This window comes from Oryzias latipes, chromosome 21 (genome assembly GCF_002234675.1).
Source record: "Oryzias latipes chromosome 21, ASM223467v1".
NCBI classification, from domain to species: Eukaryota; Metazoa; Chordata; class Actinopteri; order Beloniformes; family Adrianichthyidae; genus Oryzias; species Oryzias latipes.
In genome coordinates, this window is record NC_019879.2 from 18,919,102 (window position 1) to 18,941,396 (window position 22,295).

A 22,295-nucleotide genomic window follows, 5' to 3' on the forward strand; every position below is an offset into this window, starting at 1 on the left:
ATACTGATTGTGTAAGGAATAACCATTGCAAAACAGCCTTTTAAAAAAAGAATGTATGTGCAATAGATTGGAATTTAAATTGTCCGTCCCCAGCCCAGATAAAACACAGTGTTGTGTCAGGAGGGGCATCCAGCGTATAAATCTCTGCCAAACCACCAATCACCGAAAAGCTTATTCACTGTGGCAACCCCTGACGGGATATGCCAAAAGGTGAACAACAACAATGGAGAGTAGAGAATGAATACTAGGAATGGGACACTGTTTAAAAAAAATGATCAGAAACAGCCTTGAAGTTGTTACATAATTTATTAAGCATGGCGTGTGCAGTTTTGAGTGACACAAGCTCAAGGATGAGATAGCCAGGTTATGGCAGCACATGCTGATCTGCTTTTACTGATGATGGACCATAAAACAAACTTGTGGCAAGTGACATTGGAAGAAAAAACAAAAACATCATTGTTGTTACCTTTATTTTCCATCGGCAGTTCCAGATTATCTATTAACTCCCAAAAGAACCAACCTTGTAAACCTAGACATGCCTTGCACTATGTCTCAATATTTGATGCTGCTGAAATTTCAAACTTTTTCAAAAGAAACAATGTGCTGTCAATAGCCCCTTCTTGACACAATCCCTACAGCCATATCTGCATAAAACGTCCCCATTAGTAGCTGCCCTTTAGACGTGCATAACATAGATGCAAAACAACGTGCCACAATCCTGCTGTAAATAATACCTATTGGATGGAGTAAATTGTAAATCTTTTGCATCTACTTTTCTCAGTGTGTTGTTGTACAAACAAGTTTGATTTACTTCCCAACACCAAACAGGAGGAAAACGAAAACAGGTTTTGTAACATTTCTAAAATCTTTGTTTTGTTGTTATATGGATGGAAATTGTGAAAAATTCCAGAAAAAAAGAAACAAAGCTGTAAAGTGCATCTTTAAAGAAGCTCATCACCACAGGGGTCACATATATGACCCACAAACCACACATCTTCATATAGCTGATTAGGGTTAAAACTCCTGCTGGGAAATGGTCAAATTCCACTATGAAAGCTAAATGTTCTAAACCAAACTGGAAAAAAAATATTAAATTCAGAAAAACACCCTGTTTTTTGTTATAAAACACCTTTAAATAGACACCAATTGAAGTAAAATGTCTCAAACCTCTACACGGTTGTGTTCTTCAAACAGAGAGGTAACAATTAATTAAAAGATGCAACTCCTTCAAAAGACAAGTTGCCTTAACCGGAATTAAGAGTCACAAAGAGCCATGACTTTATTGGTTTCTGCGGGTAATCAATATTAATCACGAAGAGGAAAGAGAAACACAGTAGATGGGCAGCAGTCTTCCACAAAACACTATCAACAGCCCATGATCACTTCTCTCTTCTGTCAGGCTCAGTTTCTAAAGTTAGAACAGCAATTAATGGGGTTATCTGCCCACCGAGAGGCTGCCAGCTGATCGATTCCACTAAAGCAAATATTTGTTTTTAAAACAAGCAGGTATGCATTTTACATATGCAGCTCCTACTTTTCACATTTAAATTGGTTAAGTTGATTCTGAAAAAAATAAAATTAAAGACAATCAATACAAACAAAGAAGATGACATTTTAACTCTATTATTTTTTTAATTACATCAGGTATATCAAGAGATCTGGTCATATATTCTTTTGTAATCAGACTCCCAAGAAAAGATTGGAAAAAAAAAACTCAGAAAAATTCAAAACAAATGTGATAAACTAAAAAGAACTTTGCCTCTCATTGCTTTGTTCTAGTAATGCCAATACAGCCCATCTAAAATACCGCACTTGCTTTTCCAAAAATGGAGTAATACTTTTTAAAGAATAGCTAATCATGTCATTGTTATTACAATTTTATACTTGGAAAATGTTTGTTTTATTTCAAACAAGTGAAATACATCTAGTCCTGTTCTTTTACTGACAGAAAGAATCTTCATCCATCTCATTAGCAGCCATCTGAAGAGCCTGTCCCAGCTGTCAGCGGACAAAGGTGGGGTACACCCTGGACAGGTCGGCAGTCTGTTACAGGGCCACACCATCGCACATTCACACCTGACGTCTATATTGAGTAACCAATAATGGATGAAGCATGTTTTTGGACTGTGGGGGAAGCCAGGGTGCCCGGAGAAAACCCAGGCATGTACGGGAAGAAAATGCAAACACAGAAAAGTCCCAATTGGAAGTTGAACCACGACCTTCTGGTTGCCAATGACGGCACCCCCATACAGCCTCAGCATCTTTCAACAAACTTGTTATCTTACTTTCTGTTTCAGAGGTGATCTCTTGGCTCAATTGATCTTTCATTTTAAGATGAGAAACTTTACCTACTACTAATCAATAATATTTTCAAATGCACTATTTGTTGCAAAAGGTTGCGATGACTGTTCTTGTGACAATTATTTGTTGTACTGTAGTGACCACTATGCCTGAAAGGGTTAAGCCCTCTGTTGCAGCAGAACTAAACCAACTGGTCCTGCTCTTTTTCAGACATCCTGTCATAGATTTGCTGGTTTTTTTGGGATCACTGGGTGTTATGTGACCAACCGTCTTTCAAGCACTCACTATCACACAGACGGCCTAAAAGTTGAGTTCATTGTTTACTTTAGGACTTTAAAGTTCTCAGAGCTCGTGTTAGCAGAACAAGCAAGAGGGTTTGAGGTGTTTGTGCTGATATGCTGTGTTTGCTTTTGCCAAACATGGCGGTTTGCATTTTGGCTAAATATCGTCATTTTGGTCTCATCAATTAGGAAAAAAAAACTTTTAAACATTCAGGAGGGATATGTTGTTTGCTCTGATGTAATCATGCAAACTTTCTAAAAAAAAAAAAAAAAAAAAACCTTTTCCCACAATCCCTTGCAAACCTCCTGTATGTGTACTCTTGTGAAACCAGACAGGACTGGAGCAGTTCACATAAATTCTACTGTTTAAACAGCCGTTCACATCACTTTATTTCAGTAGAAACTCAAATGGCCTTAATATAAGATGTTAAAAACAATTGCTCAAATCATTTATTCAAAAAACAAACAAGGTTCTTTATTGATTGTTTTTCTCAAAAAGACAATAATTCACTCTATAAACAGGATGCTTATTTACTCAATTTTTTTAATCAAAATGTAACGTAGTGCGATTTACTGCCCACCTGTCCAATGACAGCAGGCTTCAGAAAAAAAAAAGAAAATCGCCTAATGCTTTCAAAACTCGGCAAACGTGCCGAAGAACCCTACATCCAAACAGGCCAGAGAATTCTGATGACATGAGGAGGAAAGGGAAGGAGAACAAGCAGCCTGACACAGCACAGCCAGGGGATCCCATGCCAATCGGAGCATGGCCTTTTAGCCAAGCACTCTGTCAGAGGTGCCAGTTTGACGGACGATGTTCGCCCTAGTGACATTTCTCTGGGGTAGGGAGAGGGGACAAAATGTGCACAACATCACAGGTTTTTATGCAAAAAAAACAGGATAAAAATAGACAAACGGTGTAGGTGAGGTGTGGTTATAGAGTTTGTGTACATGTTTTGATATTTTCTCAGATGAGAAATCCACAAGAATGCCCTACTTGTGAAAAAACAGGACAGTTTTGTCTTAAATTGTCCTGAGAATTAAATTTGCATCTGATTTTTTTAGTCTTTGTAAAATCAGCAAAAACAAGTTTCCTTTTCCTAAATACAAAGCTGTTCTAAATAAAAACATAAAAATGCAAAATCTGTTTATATTGTTGACAGATAAACGCAGTGATTTAGTGACAGTAAAAATGCTTTACCCAGAATAACTGTATCAGCCTTTCATTCATTGCCGCCATCACCTATTGTACAGATTTTGGCAATTTTCCTGAACTCTACTCATTGTACCCGTGAGACTGTTAAACAGGCAAAGAAGGAGATCAGAGGTGAAAGTACGTGAAGGGAGAGCTTGTTTATTGGATCAGGGGTCATTAGCATCACATCCATTAGCACACTGCCAGCTTCACTGCTCCTCTCTATCACTCTGCTCCTCTGAGACAGACTGGCTGTCACGGCAAAGAGGCCAACATCCTGCAAACAAACCACACGTGCCTACTGTCAATTTCAAGAGGTGGTTTGGTTCTTTGAATCTGGATCACAAAGAGCTAAAAGATGAACATTAATAAATAAATAAGAAATCTTTATTTTAAATGAATATTCTTCCTCTTATTTATTGCGCATCTGCCAAGTTGGGAAAAATTTCAAACAAACCTTTGCAATATTTGATCTCATTACAAGAGGGCTGTGCTGACTTTATTTTAAACTTTGATTATGTTGATTATGGTGCTTGGTGTTGAAGTACTGACATATGAAGCACAAAGGGTGGTAGGTTAACTGAAAGTGGTGCAGAAGCGCACAAGCAGTCACTATTTTGTAGTTTATTAACTGTGGGCCCTTGTTTCATTAAGTTGTTGACATTTTCAATAATACTTCATTAGTTAATTATATGCCAATCAGCAATGTTTTTCTCCCCCACTGATATATATAGCAAAGGTGGACTGGGCTGTTAAATGACAGACTGTTGAACTCTTAACTTTTAAAAATCAAACGATTTAATTTTTGATTAAACATCTAATAAATATTAGAAAAAATGAAACTTAAAGCGGACTGTTTTTTAAAACATATGTGAACTTGTCTTAAAAGTCTCATTGAATTAATATTTAGATCAGTTTTAAAAACAATCCCAGTATACGCATCAACTACAAGTTTTTTCAAAAGGCGTTTTTGCGTCTGCTCCTGATTCACAGTGGGTTTTAAATGCAATTTTAAGCTTACTTTTTTAATGTATTTGTATTCCATCATGAGAAAAATGCCACAAGAACATGTTAAAACACCAAAAACACAATTTTCATTTGAGTGGGTCTATAAATGCGTTTGAAATGTTGATGTTTTGCTATTTGACCATTTTACCAGATAAATTAAGGTCATTCAGTAAATTACTGCCACATACATATATGTATTTTTTTGGAGCTACACTTTGCTAACATGCATCACTTTAAGAAAAGAAAAAATTAATGCACTCAAACATCAGAGCTGTTCTACAATCATGTTGGTTGGCCAATTTTCAGATGTCTAAAATATTTTAAAAAAAAAAAACCTTACTTTTAACAAAAGAGATCATGTCCCTGAAATAAATGTGCCTTGGCTGGAAATGTACAAATAAACGCACACAAAACAGCACTTTTCCTTACATCAAAAAGGTGCTGCCTCAGATCAATATGAAGATCTTAACCTAAAGCTGGCAGGCAATGGAATAAGAACTGTTTTGGAAAACATATTCTATCAAACAGTGAAGTCTGTATTACTGGTTTTCAAATGAAAATGATCAAGGTTTATTTGTAGTTGAAATGCTAAAATGCTTGAAAACCTTTTTGTAAGCATCAAATATGGTGATGGCTGCATCACTGAGACACTGCTTTGCTGTACAAGTGACTGGATTTTAACAAAAACACACCACCATCAAACTAGGAGCCAGAGTGTTTTGGGAAAACTGAAGCAACAAGTTAAGACATTGGCCTAAAAGATCAAGCTTGGACATGGCTGAATTATTCGAAAAAACTCATTTAAATAAATAACTGTAAAGATGTTTGTTTTACGGAGCCCCTAAAGTACGGAGCCCCTAAATGGCCATTAATGAAAAAAAAATTGAAGTAAAAACAATTGTTTTTGAAGTAAAAAAAATTTTTTGGAAGTAAAAAACAAAACAAAAAACTAACTGGTGCGCACCAGTTAATTTCAGGTGCACACCAGTTAGTATCAATAGTAGCATCTGAAACTAACTGCTGCACACCTGAAACTAAGTGGTGCAAGTTAACTTACTTCAAAAAAAACTTTTTTTCCCTTAATTTTTTTTTTTTTTTTCACCAATGGCCCTTTAGGGGCTCCGTAGTGTTTAATACATAAAAGTTGGTTTTAAAAATTAAATTAAATTATTTTCTTGAGCACACGCTCTCATTCTGTCTAAATACAAATTTTCATAATTCATACATTTTTTGTTGGGTTTTCTGTACAAAATTCTTTATTTTTTTAAAGTCCCACTCTAATAATGTTTTGATATATTGTAAAGAAATTCCCAGTGGTCTTTTAATTATGTTTATGCAAAAAAACCTGTGCCGTTTTCAAGGACATTCTTGGCAGAGCAGCAGAAGCTCTGTGTTGTGGACTGGACTGTTCACATGGACTGAGTGCAACCCTACTTCCCGTCATCAATCTGTTAACACACTCTCTCACAAGGTTACAGCCCCTCACACCCCCAACCAAATATTACCGTTGCAACAAAATTGGCGAGAAATATTCGTACAGTTTTGAGCCAGATGGCAGCTCAGAAAAGAAAAATTACAATTTTAATGCATCGATTTATCTGCAAGTGGATCAGAATGGAGCAGAGCAGGGAGCTTGTGGCTTGCCGTTGCCAGTCAGGAGCAAACAAGCTTTTTTTTAAAAAGCTGTTTGCTCCTGACTGACTACGACTGACTACGATTTGAATAAAGAAATACTCAGAAATGCAGTCTTAAGTTTAATATTCTGCATGTCCTCATCATGAAAAAAATTTCACAAGAACATGTTAAAAACATCAAAAGCTCAATTTCCATTGGAATGGCTGATTAAGTTTAAAATATCACATGTACTGTACATACTTTTTTCAGTTTTTTGTTACCTACTTATGCATGTAGTAGAAAATAAAAACTGTCAAAAGATAAAAATAGTGAGAGATTTTAGGCTACCCATCAAACATTAAAAAAGAAAAAAGAAAATTTGTTCACAATGCAGCCTCCAATTGGAGTTGTAGCACAACAAATCTGCACATTTGTTTGCATGTTCACTTGAAATTCTTTATCTTCTTTAACTGTAGCTTGAAGAAGACTATAAGATTAATAAGCTAATTACTAAGCTCTTAATTATGCACAAAAAAATTTTCTGCCATACACACAGTCACAAACACACAAATATCTGTTCACACAAAACCTGCCCAAGACAACTTTTTCATGTTTTGATCACCTGTTGGATGGTACTGAGTAAGTGTGAGTGTGTGAGAATGTGTGCGCCTGAGTTTTGGCTGGTTTAAGACAGAAAGTCAGGCTAGTCTGTCAGGCCCCTGAGGGCCCTCGCTGTATGACTCTCCATTAGGCTGATAGGGTTTGGCAGCTCATGTTGCTGGAGTTACTTTTGAGTTTCAACCCTCCACATGACCAACCCTAAGTAAACCTAGACCTCAGCCCTAATTAGGAGATAATTATCTGCAGGGAATTTGCTACTGCCATTGCCTCAGACGGGGATGAGTGCACTGTAATGTGTGTTAAATGGCAGTTATTCTGCCAAATTAAAATAACTTACCATAGGCCTGTTTGATGAGTGGTTGCAGAAACATTGGTGGAGTCTGCAAAGCCCTAGTGAAAACAGAATCTCTGTAGTCCCACTATCTGCTTGGAAATAGAAATTGTTTCATCAGGGGGTAGTTAAAGCTAAAGTTTGTGCAGTTGAGGTGCAAAAAGAAACAAACTGGCCCAGCTGCATTGTTGTAGATGCAGCGCAATAATCTGTCTGACCCTTGAGACTGGCCCTATGTTTCCCCACTAAGCTATACTGACAGCTTGACATTTCCCAGGGTAGAGGACTCTAATTCAGGTATGTTTTATTCATCCTATTGACTTTGCATTGCTGCCAAGCAAAAGAAGAAGAAAACGCCTGAAGAGTGTTGGGTGGCTATAAGAGAATCAGCCTAAGAAACTTGTGGTTGGGGTTTACTGCTTAGATGGAGAATCACAGCTCTGACCTGAGAGACACATAGACAAAGACCGACTCAGAGATTCCACCTGCTCTGAAAAGCAGAAACTGACAGTCTACTTGAAAAAACACCAAATCTAGTAACACTGAAACTTGTTGCATTTTTCTTTTTAAAACTTTGAAGTCTTTAAATAGTAAAACAGGATCTAATATCCATGTTAGTCATAAAATATATCAGATATTCACTTTAAATTATTTTTGGGGGGATTTAATCCATTTTTAAAAATAAAATACAACTTAAAAGTGTGCAAAATAATTGGATCAAAATGGCATACTTCCATTTTCTTCTTTATTTATTTTCAGATATGGCAAAAATACAAAAAGCTCCAGCCATCCGGTCATTGCAGCTAATCTGGTTTGGCAACCTTATATTACTTATTGCCATCTTTTTCAGCACTTCCATTGGGACTGAAGCTTTTTTGAGTCAAATGGGATACTACATCTTTCCAGTCACAGGGGGTCTCCTCCTGGTGGGACACACTCTTAACATCTCACAAGGAAGGCACCCTGACAGACATTAAGTCTAGATGTCTAAACCCCCTTAATGGGCTTCTCTGCATGTGGAGGAGGAGCTTTTTTAAATTACTTTTGCACCCTGTACAGAAAGAATACTCTGACCACCCTATAAAGTAAGTTTCTCTACGTTCACCTGGATCTCTGATCTCATCTGCTTCTCCCCACTGCTCATGTCCACAGGTGAGGTTAGAGAAGGAATTCGAATTGACCAGTAGAGCCCTTTATTTCTAAGACAAATCTGAGGCATGTGGATTTAACTTCAAGCCTCAAGTCTTTAGCCGAAAATTTTTATCAGGTCTTAGGTCCTAAAATTATATATGCATATATTATAAATTATGTGCTTAACAAATGTTTCATCATCTTTTGTCATTAAACTATTTTTAAAGGAGTTGCAGGGACACAATAACAAACAGTTTGGATTTCAGCATTCCCATCGCACAAGTAGAAGAGAGATCTGACAGTGATGTTCTGGAACAAACAAAAGCTAAAGTTAACAAATAATTATTGTCCACAAATCCTCAAACCTCAAGTCAAGTTACAAGTCATCCAGGTCGACTCTCATGTCAATTTTCAAGTCTAACATGTGAGACTGAGTCTCAAAACCAAACCCCCATCCTTGGGAGAGCCTTTAGCTCCATGTAAATATTTATGCTGTGCCAACTGGTCAGTCAATTTTGCACTCATCTAACATCTCTTTCCCACATGTTAACACAAGTCCAGGTATGTTAACTCCCCTACCTTGAGGGGGAAGGATTCTTACCTTTTTTCCAGCTGAGAACCAGAGCCTTGGGTAATTACAATCCCATGCAACAAAAATGGAAAACGTTAAAAGATCAGCAACAATCCACAACCAAGTTTAATGGGTTGTTTTTTTTTGGATATTATTTTTTTCCCTTGCCCAAGGTCTGAAGCAGGTTGGATCAGAAAAGAATATTTTAAAATCATTGGTAGTGCAAAATTATTATTATTTTTGCAAAGCCAATGAGGCTTAACTCTGATATGAAGCAGAGAACATGATAGTATTTTGAGGATTTAAAACTATAGGAACCAGATAAACAATTTTCCAAACATTGCATATCTCACCGTTGACCTCTTTTAACAACCCTTGCAGAGGTAATGCACACACCCTGCAGCTTACAGGCTGTTTGAAAACAGTACATTACAACTAATGCAAGTGCATGTCCTAAGAAAAGATTATGCCAGTGCTGACTCAGACGTTTATAAAGCTGCAACGCCAATATGGAATGAAATGCACAAAAGGTGGACCCTGTAGTTGACATACAAGCATGAGCTCCACACAGCTAGCTTGCCTGTCTTTCACATAATGAGTGATTGTGCCAACAGAGTGTGTAATTCTGGCTTTTGCTGTCTCTGATAGAAAGCCTTACTTGATTGTAAAACGTTAGCATCCCTTTTATGGGGTTATGAACTTATCAAGTTCTGAGGATGTTCAAAGTGCTCCCTCTCATCTCCAGGCTGATCACGTGAGGCTGAGAGTCAGGAGATGCAGCAGGAGCCTCTTCCAGCACAAAGCACTCAGAGCAGAGAGACACTGTGGCCCTTGTTCCCTTTTCCCAGCTCTATGTCAAATGGGTGTTTGCTTACTGGGAAGGCTAGGACCCCCCTTGGAGGAAAGGCAGCACAGGCTGCGCCCAATACAAATCAGCAACGCACATACACTGGACCTAGTGTATGAGTGACCAGACATGGATAATCAGCAGCATCAAGTCAGTTTCAGAAAATAAAAAGCTGTTGCATAAACTTACATCCCTACATTTTTGGACTACTTTTTTCCCAAAATGGCATTACAATCTAACTGATAAAAATGCTGACTAATCCATTCATTCATTCATCTTCTTCCGTTTTGTCCCTTTCGGGGTCACGGGGCTGCCGGAGCCTATCCCAGTCACTTGTGGGCGAAGGCAGGGGACACCCTGGACATGTCGCCAGTCTGTCGCAGGGCCACATATCACACACTCATTCACTCTCACACCTATGGACAATTTAGAGTTGCCAATTGACCTACCAAGCATGTTTTGGACGGTGGGAGGAAGCCGGAGACCCCGGAGAGAAGCCACGCATGCACGGAGAGAACATACAAACTCCACACAGAAAAGTCCCCCATTGATGGTCTGTTTCATGTCCCCCAGCCAGGACTTGAACCGGGGGCCTTCTTCCTGTAAGGCAAGAGCGCCAACCACTGCGCCACCATGCAGCTCTGACTAATCCAACTGTGTCCAATGTTGCCATGACAGTAAATAGTGTTGAGTGGCTCTTCTTTTCTTTCTTTTGCTTCAATTTCCTGCGTAAATCTCCTCCGCGTCTTTCCCTGTGTCCTTGCTAACGCCCTCAAGTGAGCCGGGCCACGTCAAACCTGAACGCATCAATCACTCAGCACCAGCCGTGGAGGAAAAGAGGGGATGACAGGAATCGAGGGAAGAGAGTAATAAAGAAGAGAGGACTGGATAAGGTAATGTATAGCCAGAAGTCTGGCGTATTTCCTTCTTTCCACCAACGGCTCCATCCTTCTTTCCTGAAATAGAACTTGTAGCTGGTGGCATTTGGAATATTGGGTTTAAGGTGACAAAAAGTCAAAACTGATTTACCAAGAAGTTAAAAGTAGTAAGAAGGAACACAAAATATAAGTCCAAGTAGAGAAAAGGAAAGTCAACATGAGAATAGCAAAACATTAAAGGGCGATAAGAGCAAAAAGAAGAATGACAAAAATATCGACAAGGAGATGGACAGAACATAAGCAAAGAGAAAAGCTGGATGAGCCTTTTCGCAGGTGTGTGTCCTGCAGAATGAAGTGCCCCTGTCAAAGCCCCCGCATCCCCCCAGGGTTCTCTCTGATTAATTGTCCGTCCAGCTCCTGTGATAGCAACTGCTTTAACCAAGACTCTAGAGATGTTCATCCCATCCTAAACCAAAAGACACCCCCCTCCTCCTGTGTACCTGACAGACTGGCCACTCTGACTAAAATTAGCCATTTTGTTCTTTGAGTTTCTCCATTCCTAATTTTTTTCTTCACGCGTTGGTTGCTCTTAATAGCTTTGCATCAGCACCCCATTCACCTTGCCATCGGGGGGATAATGTCTCTCTGTTGGATACAGATTTCGGAACAAAAGCAGGGGGACTGAAAACAGCAGGATGCACACACCTCCAGTTGATGTATTTATACATGCTCTGGTGACTGGAGGAGATAAAGCACCTCGTCTCATGAACGGTACGCAAAGTGAGGCATCAGCTCTTCCTCAGTTTGATTTGTGGATCACTCGCATCCTTTTAATACAGTTAAGCTCATAAGGATCACAGATTTAGTCCTTTAATACCATATATTCGTTGTTGCGACTAAAAAAGGAAAAAAGAAAGACTAGAAGAGAGGCTAAGCCTTGATGCGACATTACCACAAAGATGAACTTCCTCGACAGCATGTTATTATGCATCAAATGTAACAATGTTGTTCAAATTGCAGCCTTTCAACATTCTTATGAACAATAACTGCCATGGATTTAGTTCCAAAACCTTTATTTTTCCTTCCCCGCAGAACAAAAGCATCCGGAAGGCTAAATAGACCCCCCCCCAAAAAAGCAACCAAGGTCAATTGCCTTTCCTGCTCCTCTCATCTTGTGCTTTATGTACCTTCACATCCAGGGAAAAAAAAAAAAAAAGAGCTGCACTATTTCTGTTCTGCTGCAAGGTGACTGCTGCTTCACATGAGCCAAATACACATTAATGCAGGTGCCTTGGAGGAGAGTTCACTTCAAGATTCTCGTAATTGAAAAATAATTTTAAAAAATCAGAGCATATAACTAAATATATGCAATCCTAGTTGTGGAGGCTGTGATTCATAAACAGATATTCATGTGTTTTTATGCCTGCTTTAACTTGTTCAGGGTCACAGAAGTGGCTGGAGTCCGTCCCCGCTGTCATCAGGTGAGAAGCATAAAAGCCTTCACGCTAGACGGGTCCTTGTCCATCAAAAGAACACACAAAGATGAACAACACAAACAAATCCGCATATTATGAGCTGTAAATTGTTTAGGAGGATCATTGAACCGGACTTGTGTAATTTAAAAAAAAAAAGTTTCATTTTAGAATCCACACAACAAAAATACGTTAACTTTTTAATTTCAGTTTATGTTCATCAAAACAGTCGCACCCTACAGCCCACCACTAGAGGATTATCCTGTTAGATAAGCTAAACTTTTGAACAATTTAAAAGGACATAGAAAAACACAAATCAATAAATTTCAATTCAAATTTCAATTATCACAAACTAAAATAACCACTGATGGCATTCTCAGATGTAAGTGGTCATGATGTGGACATTGAAAGAGCTGCCATTAGTCCTAATTATTCATTAGCAGTCCAAGTATAGGAAAGAAGAAGGTTTCTGAGGTTTTCTGAATTTTGCCACTTTATCTAAAAATAAATGAATATCTTAAATAAATATGTATCTTGTGTTCATTACAAACCTTAAGCCCCTCGCGTCTGGCAGCTAAGTGAACATGTTTCAGTGAATCTCCAAATGACATGAACAGAAAAAGTGACCAGTGTGTGAAAAGAATGAATGTGCTCATTTTAATGGACTGATGAGGTCTTTAATCATAGATATGCCGTATCTGAAAAAGGCCGCAATAGGCTTCTCTTTTTATTTTTTTAAATAGTAGCTATCACGAGTTGCATTTCGGTCAGATAATCTGTAACAAATCTTCCGTGTGACAAACAGCTGAAATTTACCAGCATTTCTATTATTTTTCAAACAGGCGATACCCTGCTTGGTGCAGTCATTTTTCATCCTCGCACAGATAAAATGTTTCCACCACCCCCCTCTCCCTCTCTGCTGCTCCCAGATGCCTCCTTACAGCTGCTATGACTGACTGCAAACTCATTTATTACAGGTCACAAACGCCAAGTGCCTCATTTAAAAGGACATCCCATCCACCTTCCCCATCCAACCACCCGCACCCCTTCCAGCACAAATGAAAAAAAAAAAAAAAAAAAAAAAAAATCCACTGGCAAGAAAAGCAGGCAGGAATGCAGGGCAAACTGCTACATTAATGGGAGCACAGCAGTGCCCCAAAGATGGTAAAAGGTTTGACCCATGTTTGCAAAGCATAAAGACATTAGGGGGTAGATCTGTTAAGTATTTCATTCAGCTGTGCTTAATTGCACAAAGTTAACAGCTTAAAATTCTTGAAGGGAAAGGTTAAAATTTAACACAGTGTGAAGTACAGGCTTTTTGGCCTGAATTGATTAAAAACCCTTCTTACTACAACACTACTCAATAATGTATGAATTTTATTTTTAGTCAGTCTTTGCCCACATAATGACATCCAAAATCCGGTTCATCTGGGTTGAGGTGCACAAACAAACCAAACAAGGTCTTACGTGAAACATACATCCTGTTGTACATATCAGATCTGTCTGTAATGACATTGTACATGGAGATTAGCTATGAATATTTTAAAAAGGGGATCACTAAAAAAAGAAAATGACAGAGAGGGGAAGAGTAAAAAGAAATCATTTCTCTAACAGACACCCACATGCAGAAGTGCATCAAAAGCTCGTTTGAAGGTGGAGTTAGTCTTTCATGCCCAAGTTGTCAGCCTATTATCATCCTTTCATATGTTTGCCACCGTTATTAACTGGGAGCGGGAATGGAAAAAAAATACCACAAAAAAGTGAGAATAAAACACGTCACTCTGACATGTCAGACTGTCTCCTCAGAGAAGGGGAAAAGAAAAAAAAAAACATGGCAGACTGACTCTTATCATCAGACTTCCATTTAAAATTGTGGCGGTAATGAGTGTCTTAACAAAGATTAGCCATAATTTCCATTGTCATTTTAATGCTCCCACATTATGTGGAGGCTTACAAAGCCAGGGATGAAGGCAGAGGGTGGGCGGAGGAAGAAGAACAAGCGGACACAGGAGCATAGAGGGAATCATTGGAGCTGGGTTAGTCTGTCAGTCACTCTCTATCCCTCTAACCATGCTTTCACGCACACCCTGTGATGGGCACTGTCCCCACAAACAAAGTATATGTTGTGCATTTTGCACACCCTTTGTTGGCGCATTATGAAACCTTCAAAATGTGGTTGTCAAAAGGGTCTGGTTTGCAAGCTTCCTACATCCCTGCAGCTGGATGTGGAGGATAGACGGGTTTATTGTTAGAGGAGCAGCAGCAGCAACAAAGGGGGATCAAAAGCCCTGCAAAGTGACAGACATACATGGCGCGTCTAGGCTCTCAACATCGACATTGTTTAGTGAACACAGGGCCGAGGCTTCCGAAAGAGTGCAACTTGCACATTTGCCTCGTACTTCAGAGTACCGGGCCAAAGTGAAGGAAATGTGAAGGCGTAGGCATGGATAGAAGTGTGGGGGAGTGAGTCTTGGAGTGTGTTCGTCACTGTGGGATGCAAAAATGGCACAGATTTCCAGCGACAACTTCATGTTTATTTTGATAAGACCCATAATCCTGAGGTTTATTTATTTATTTTTGTGGGGGAAGCAGCATTGTGCTGCATGAAAGCATATTTTACCTAATTATTTAGAAATGAACCAAAAATCGAGAAAAGCGTATTCTTGTTATATTTCTATAAGATATTTAGTTTTAGTACAGCAATGAATTAAAATACACACCTAATGCGAACAGCAGTCATGCTTCACATTGATTTTACTATTGGAATATTAAAAAAAAAAAGTTTCCACTTTGTTTTGTTGTTTTATGATTGCTATTTGATCACCATCAATGCACTTTTTTATTTTTATTTTGTCTGCATCATACTAAATTACCATTGCTGCAAAATTAACAGACAACTGTGCAGCTTTGCAGTCTGATGGGTTTCTTTTTAATCATTTTTATTAATCTAAATTTTTAGCTTAAGAAGTTGTAATATAGAACGAACTCTTGAAAACCTAAATTAACTGTAATCACTAGAGTTGACCTTTTTTAAAGTTAAAAAAGTTCTTTGTTGTTAAAGCAAAGCACTAACTTTTCTTTTTGACTGACAGTCATTATGTACAACTACCCAAGCAGGCAATTAACCACAATTTTTTTTTATTTTATTTTTTTTATTTTAGCTTTTAATGTGAAACAACAGTTTAGGAATTGTTTTAGAAAAAACATACATATTACAACTGAAGTGGCAGCTTGTTTGATTCAGAGAGGAACTTAATGAGCACCTTTGGTTCAAGCACTCTTATTTTCATTTACATAACTAATGGATGAAATTTGATTAAATATGGCATGCAGGACATAAATATGCAATTAACTATGTTTTAAATGAATGGTATGCATCAGCTTTTCTCTACTAGAATTATGATAGTGTCAGAAAAAGAAAAAAAAGAAAAAGTTCCGGGATCCAGATCCAAAGAAAAGTTTTGTGAATTCTCATGATGCTAAATGATGAAGCTCTGCAAAAGAGCTAAACCGTTTAAAAGAGCATTGTGTTGGATTTTGTGACATCCTACTGGGAAAAAGGCAGGCTCCGAGTAACTAAATACTTTCCTCATCCTCTCCTTCCAAGTGTGTGGGAAACACTACAGAGGCCCCTGAGGATGCGAAACAAACCGGCAGGTTCTTGTTAAATGGAGTGTCTGATTGTCCAATCTGTGTTGCTGCACAAACACACTGGACTTTAGAGGGCAGCTCAACAGATCACTAGATTTATTTAAAAGTTGGAAAAAAAAAAAAAAAAAAATCATTCAAATCACGATTCTGCTTGACTCAAAAAAAGATGATTATATTTTAGCTCAAATATATAAATTTAAGTCCAGTTTGATTGAAAATATTAGTTTAAATTACCAAGACACCGAAAAATTAAAACAACAGTGTGTGTGTGATGCTTCAATAACCTATTTTTTCCAAAAAGTCTGACACCAAGTAGAAATATGGATTTAAATGTATCGCTTCCCCTTAAGTACTCCATAGAAATTCATGTTTACCACTCTTATATAAGCTTTGCTGATTTATTTCTCTTTTGTTGAAACTAATCATTTAAAATGTCCTAACAAGCTGAACTGCTTTCATAAAAGGAGATGGCGCAGGTCTTTAGTAAATATGTTTCTGAGTGTTTGTTTCACAACCTTGTCGATGAAGGTCTTTGCTTTTACAGCACATAGAGGACTCAGAGCCCATTAAGGTTGGCACTATTTTTCTTGCATGTCTTTCTCCGGCTCTATTTCTTTTCATTTTCTCTTTTCTGTTCCAAACAAAACTTCAAACTCATTCAGTGCAAGGAGCGCAAAAAGAGAAACAGACAGAGTGCATTACACCCAGGAAATGAACATTCATTTTTACCTACAACATATCCATTCAAAAAAATCAATTTAATTGCTTTTTACAACAGGCTGCAAACAGAATTATTTTAAATATATTAGAAATAAAGATGAAGAAGATGGAGTTGTTGCTGGAATCTTAGCCCCACACTCTAATAGAAAATGTAATGGCTGAGCTGACAATGATACATGGCAGAATACATGCGCATGTATGCTGCACTCATGCCTGCAGGTGATAAATGAGAGAGCGGGGGGTTTGAAAGGTCACACTAGATACAGCCCCATCATTTCTGCTCACTGCTGACACTCCAAGCCCATCAAAAAGTCAAAAGTGGAAAACAGCGGCCTCAATTACGTCTTCATAAATGAAAATCCTGAAGAACTCAACGTCACTTTTATTACAAGACGCGAAATAAGATGCAACCCATGCACATGTCCCTGTGGTGGTGGAACAGAGCCTCACACAATCTGAATATTAACCAACATCTTGACCATCAGTTCTGTTCCCGCTTTGTCCGTTTGGAGGATCAATGGCCTAATGTGACTCTTCGTCTTTTATCCAGATGGCACAACTGCCAAGGATCACATTCCTTTTCCTCAAAACATAGAAGTGGATCAGCACCTAATCAATGACGTCTATTCTTCTAGTATAAAGCCTGGTGCCAGCGAAGGGTCAGAGATTCTTTAACAGGCAACAGCATATATGAATGGGAAAGGGCTTTGTGACATAGCGGAGCTGTGTGGGCTGCTAAATGCCACACTATTCTTTCCTCAATTTCCAACTGGTAGTAAAAACTAGCCAGTGCAGAGAATGTAAAATTCTGTATTCTGAAAGTACAGAAAGTCTGAAGTAAGATGTCAAAATGTCCCTGCATCCATGTTGATAATATTTTTGTGCTGCTTTTAAACCGAGCAAATATTTTGAAACTGAACCCACACCGGACTGAGTCAGATCTCTTAACTTTAGGAAAAGAAAGGATCACAGAACCCAAATATCAGATACCCTTGGGCTACATCCTTCATCCCTCTTTTGAGTCTGCTGGGAAAAGAATAAAACTTTTGAAAGAGCTGCAAGGCAGGATTGCTGGAAGAGGTAGTTTATCTAAATTGCACTGATAACACTCTGCCAGATTCACACAGATTTGCATTGAACAGATGACTCGAATTCACGCCTTCGTACACAAAATACCAGCACTTGAATTTTCAGACACAGCCTTTGAATGTGGCCATATGGCTCCGGAACGGCATCTGCATGCGTCCCCAGCTCCTCCGGCTTCCGTGCATTGCAGCAGTCAAATGAAGAGGAGTGTGCTGTGCACGAACCACATGGTCACACAAAGCATATTGCTTTGCACAACCTGCTGTCGTCTGAAAACCTGAAACATCCGGTCAGCTGGTGAAACATTACAACATTTGTGCGTTTTGTTAATCCCCCCCCCCCCCCCAAGAGAAAATTGGTATTTTTAAACAAGACATTCCAAGGTATAAAGCAAACTAAATTAATAAAAGTTCTTTCGTTAATTTAGCAATTGAAACTCGTCAAGAACAAGATTTGGGTTGTAAAAGCGTAAAAACGGTGCCACTGTGCGGAAAGTTATTTGCGCGCACAGCTGCTCAAATTCAGCCGCGCATCAAATATTCCCTTATTTTCTTTTAAAACATCAACATTTAATCCATGTTAATGACATTTATCTTTAGTCATTGTGTAAACCGCTCCTCACGTGTCTTTCTACACTTTCCCCCCCCTTTAAACACAGTAGACCTCCTTCAAGAGTTTGAAAGTCATGACAGTCGTTGCTTAACATTAAGACCAAAAGAAAAGAATGCGTTTGTTCTGTCAACATTTAGAAGAATCAAAATATGGCTGTTGGAGCGACATTTCTTCTTTTAAATTTTAAAATACATGGATTTCCCCCCTTTTATGATCCTACGAGGTTGGTGTGAGTTTGCCCTAAATAAATATCTGAGATCGTTTTTGAAGCAAAAATACAAATCTTTTGTGAAAAAAAGTTAAAATAAACCTTGAACTAAGATTCAACTTCTTAATTAGCTGAACGCCACGTGATTTTACACAATATCTTGTGATTAGGAAGCCTCCCACCTAAAGCGCAGCGTATATTTACGCAGTCATGATCTAGTTTCTTTTCAGTCCTGCATAAAGGTGATTATGCATGCTTATGATGAGAGTAAGGGGTCGTTGATGCTGTCTATGCCATCTACCTTCAAGCGCGCATCACTGAGTGCACCAATGCCGCCCTGTGCGCAAAGACCGCCACTGCACCGAGCAAACAGTCCTGCCACTGTCAAACCAGAGAAGTCCTGCTGTGTGCGTGAGCGCTGGTCCTCACACTCAGATCCACATGATCACTGTGGGAATCCTCAGCGAGGTGAGCAGTAATGAAATTTCACAGTGTCAGCTATGCTGCATGTCCCGATTAAACAATTCTCACATGGACGCATGTTCGGCGGCGTTATCGCCGTTTGCGCAGGTGATGGAGTTTACGCGCATTAACACCACAATGCGCCCAGGGCGCACCGGCGTGGGTCTCGGCAGGAGAAAGTTCCCTGAAGCGAGTGTCTTTGACGGGCAGCGCGTAAAGCTGCTTCATAGCTGCAGCCCGCTGTCCTGCTCACTGCGTTCATTAAAAGCCAGAAGCATGGATAACGTCGCTGCTCATCGCAGATAAATGGCTCTGCTGGAGAAAAGGCGACGCAGTTTAAAAGCAACTTTTAGTTGACACACTCCTAGTATTTCACGATAGTGATGACATAATATGTCAATGGCTGCTACTTTTTTTGGAGAGTTACTTTTTTTAAGTGGGGGGGGGGTGCATGAATGCGATGTCAGATGCTCTCCTTTTCACAGATTCAACAGTGACGCTCTGTTCCAGAGGAAGACGCAGAGAGCCTGTCTGATTCTGTTGGGTTGATTTTACTCAGTTATCTACAACTTCCACCTGTGCTTCAGTGGCACCCTCAGTCCCCCCCCCCACCCCACCCCACCCCACAGTTCCTCCAAATCAATAGGAATGTCAGCTGAAATATTCTAACAAACCGTAGCAGCTTTGTTTTTTTAAGCGTAACAAGTAGCTCCGCTGACAGCTCCGCTGCGCCCTGAGCGCACTAACCAGTTCCACCGATGCACATGGAGGAAGAGGAGGAGGAAGGGTGGGGGGTGCAAGCACTCAGCCTTCACTCACCTGATTGAGAAGAGCCGAACCCAAGCAGCAGGAGAAAGCTGAAGCAGCAAAGGACAGTCGTCGGTTTCATGGTTGTGCTTGACAGGTATCTCCTTTAAGTTCACATGTCCAAAAGCGTATCCCTCCTTCCTAAATGATGATTTCGTTTGCGTCTGGTCTGGTGTCTCCTCAGATCGCGAGTTTTGCAGACTTGTGGTGCAGCCTCTGAGTAAGTTTGCAGTTTACCCGGACTGTGCTTTAGCTCGCCTCTCTGTTCATTCAAGCCTGATGTGTGACTCAAATGAAAGCGGACATGGTTTTTAACCAAAAACAAGAAGCGTTTCTAGACGGCATGAAGCACAGAAATCATGCCAATACTCCCCGACTTAGACGCGAAATGCAGCTGCAGACTCGAATTATTTCAGACACACCTCTGAGGCGCTTAGCTCCTCCCACAGGCGTCATGATTGGCACAGGTGGCCGACTATCAGCCGAAACCCCGCCGGCGACAGCCAGACGCGCGCCTCCATTGGTCTACACGGGGAACCAAAATCAGCTGAATTTGGATTTGGGCTTTGTTGCACCTGTCACACTGAGAAGAGGGGAGACGAAGTCGGATATGCATTTGTGATCAGCAAAACAGATCAGAGAAACACTGAAGGGGGCTTCCAGTGCGTTCCATAAGATATTCATGTTGAGGGAACTTCTGGCAGGGAAGCTGCGCAGTGAGGTGGAAGTAAAGCGGTTCAAACTAGAACACACTTCATGCTCATTCTTTCTTTCTTTTCTTACAGCCTTATTTTGTCTTTCTTACTTTCTTTCTTTATTAATTATTTAAACAATTGAGTTCCTTTTTAATACAAATGCTAATTTGTTTTTTCTTTCAAGATCAGAGGCTTTGTGAGATTATATAGATATATTTCATCTTTGGGAAATGCATTAAAAATAATGACTAAATAAATACATTAAGGAAAAAGGGAAAATAATTAAACTGATAACATGTAAAAAAAAAAAACATTCCAACTTCAAATTTTATTATATTTTTTCATCCCTGGTTCATTTTAAACATGTTATTCTAATTATCGGATAACAATACAGATTTTTTAAAAAAATGAAAAAAGTGTTGAGATCATTTTATTTGTGGAGTTACTGGCAGTACCTTGAAGAGTTTGTGACTTTGTAGTTACATAAAGAGAAATACAGAAACTTTCGCAACAGGAAACAATGCGCTGAAAGGTTATAACTTTCACCTGCTGCTTCCTGGTTTTGAACTTTGTTGAAGGGTTGAAGACCTCCTGGAGATCCAATATGTGCACACATCTGGATAGAGTGTTGCCCCTTTCCCTCCTTCAAACACAAGACCTCCCCTTAAGTTCTTTATATGCACATGAACACAAACACCAAAAAGTCTTGGAGAAAAAAGTTGCAGGAAATAAGCAAAAATAATTCAAAGTTTCTATATGAGTAATCGTACTTATTTTGAGTAAATTTAAATTTTTCCACCTGAATAAACAAATAAAAATACAGCATATATATGAATTTTTGTGGTTGCAGTTTTCAAGTTTTTTTTATTTTATTTTTTAATTAAAGAGTCCTTTTCCATTGAAATTTCTATTAGTAGAAACAAGCCTTTTTACATTTTTTTATGACAAAAGAAGTTGTATTCAAAATAAGCTATTTGCTTATTTGTGGAAGTAGCAGACCACATCCTATACGAGTATTGTACCTTATTTTAAAGATCTACTATGTTGTCTTTCAATAGTTTTCATCATTATTTTTCTCATATACTTAATTAAAACAAAATCTGGTCTTTCTAAAGGAATTTAAATACTGTGACCATCCCAGGTTTTGCATTAATAAAGTATTTTGAGGGATAACAAAGTGTTGCTTCATAGGGCCGACAATTTTCAACTACATGGCATTGTTTAATGCCATGTCTTCTGAAGATGCCAAACTGGCCAAAAACGTTTTTTTGAAAGCCATCACAACATGAAAAATAGCATGTAAAGCCAGGATCGAGGTGTCTTTCTAGTCGAATGTGCAGCTAAAGTAAAGAGTCACACACAAACATTACTTTTATCTTCATTTGCACTCAGAGCTTTTTTTTATTATCAGCAGAACACACCTGAGTCAGGTATCTCCATTTCCATTTCCATTTATTTATTTACAAAGCACCTTCCACCACCAGCCAAGGAGTCCCAAAGTGCTATACATAGGTAGAATAAGGACAGCACAAAAGAAAAAAAACATAAAATTACATAGGTAGAATAAGGACAGCACAAAAGAAAAAAAACACAAAATCAAATCAAAACAGACATTAAAACCAGCATAATAACAGGACTAGGCTGATGCTAAAGCATTGAAATGGAGGAACAATTCTTTATTTAAACTCTCCAAGGGCATGACCTCTCTAATTGCCTGTGGCAACTGATTACATAGTTTAGGAGCCAACACAGCAAACGCACGCTCTCCCCGAAACTTCGATTTGGTTCTGAGAACCATTAAAAC

General features: G+C 38.9%; 1 protein-coding gene across 1 annotated transcript in view; it reads right to left on the reverse strand.

Moving 5' to 3' along the window:
- The window catches only part of erbb4 (erb-b2 receptor tyrosine kinase 4), a 298,636-nt gene extending 278,175 nt beyond the window's left edge, over nt 1-20,461 (reverse strand). Inside the window, exon 1 of the mRNA XM_011489669.3 lies at nt 19,809-20,461. Within this exon, the coding sequence (XP_011487971.1) occupies nt 19,809-19,878 (70 nt within the window). The 5' untranslated portion in view covers nt 19,879-20,461. The remainder of the gene's footprint in view (nt 1-19,808) is intronic.
- Between the last annotated feature and the right edge of the window lie 1,834 nt (nt 20,462-22,295).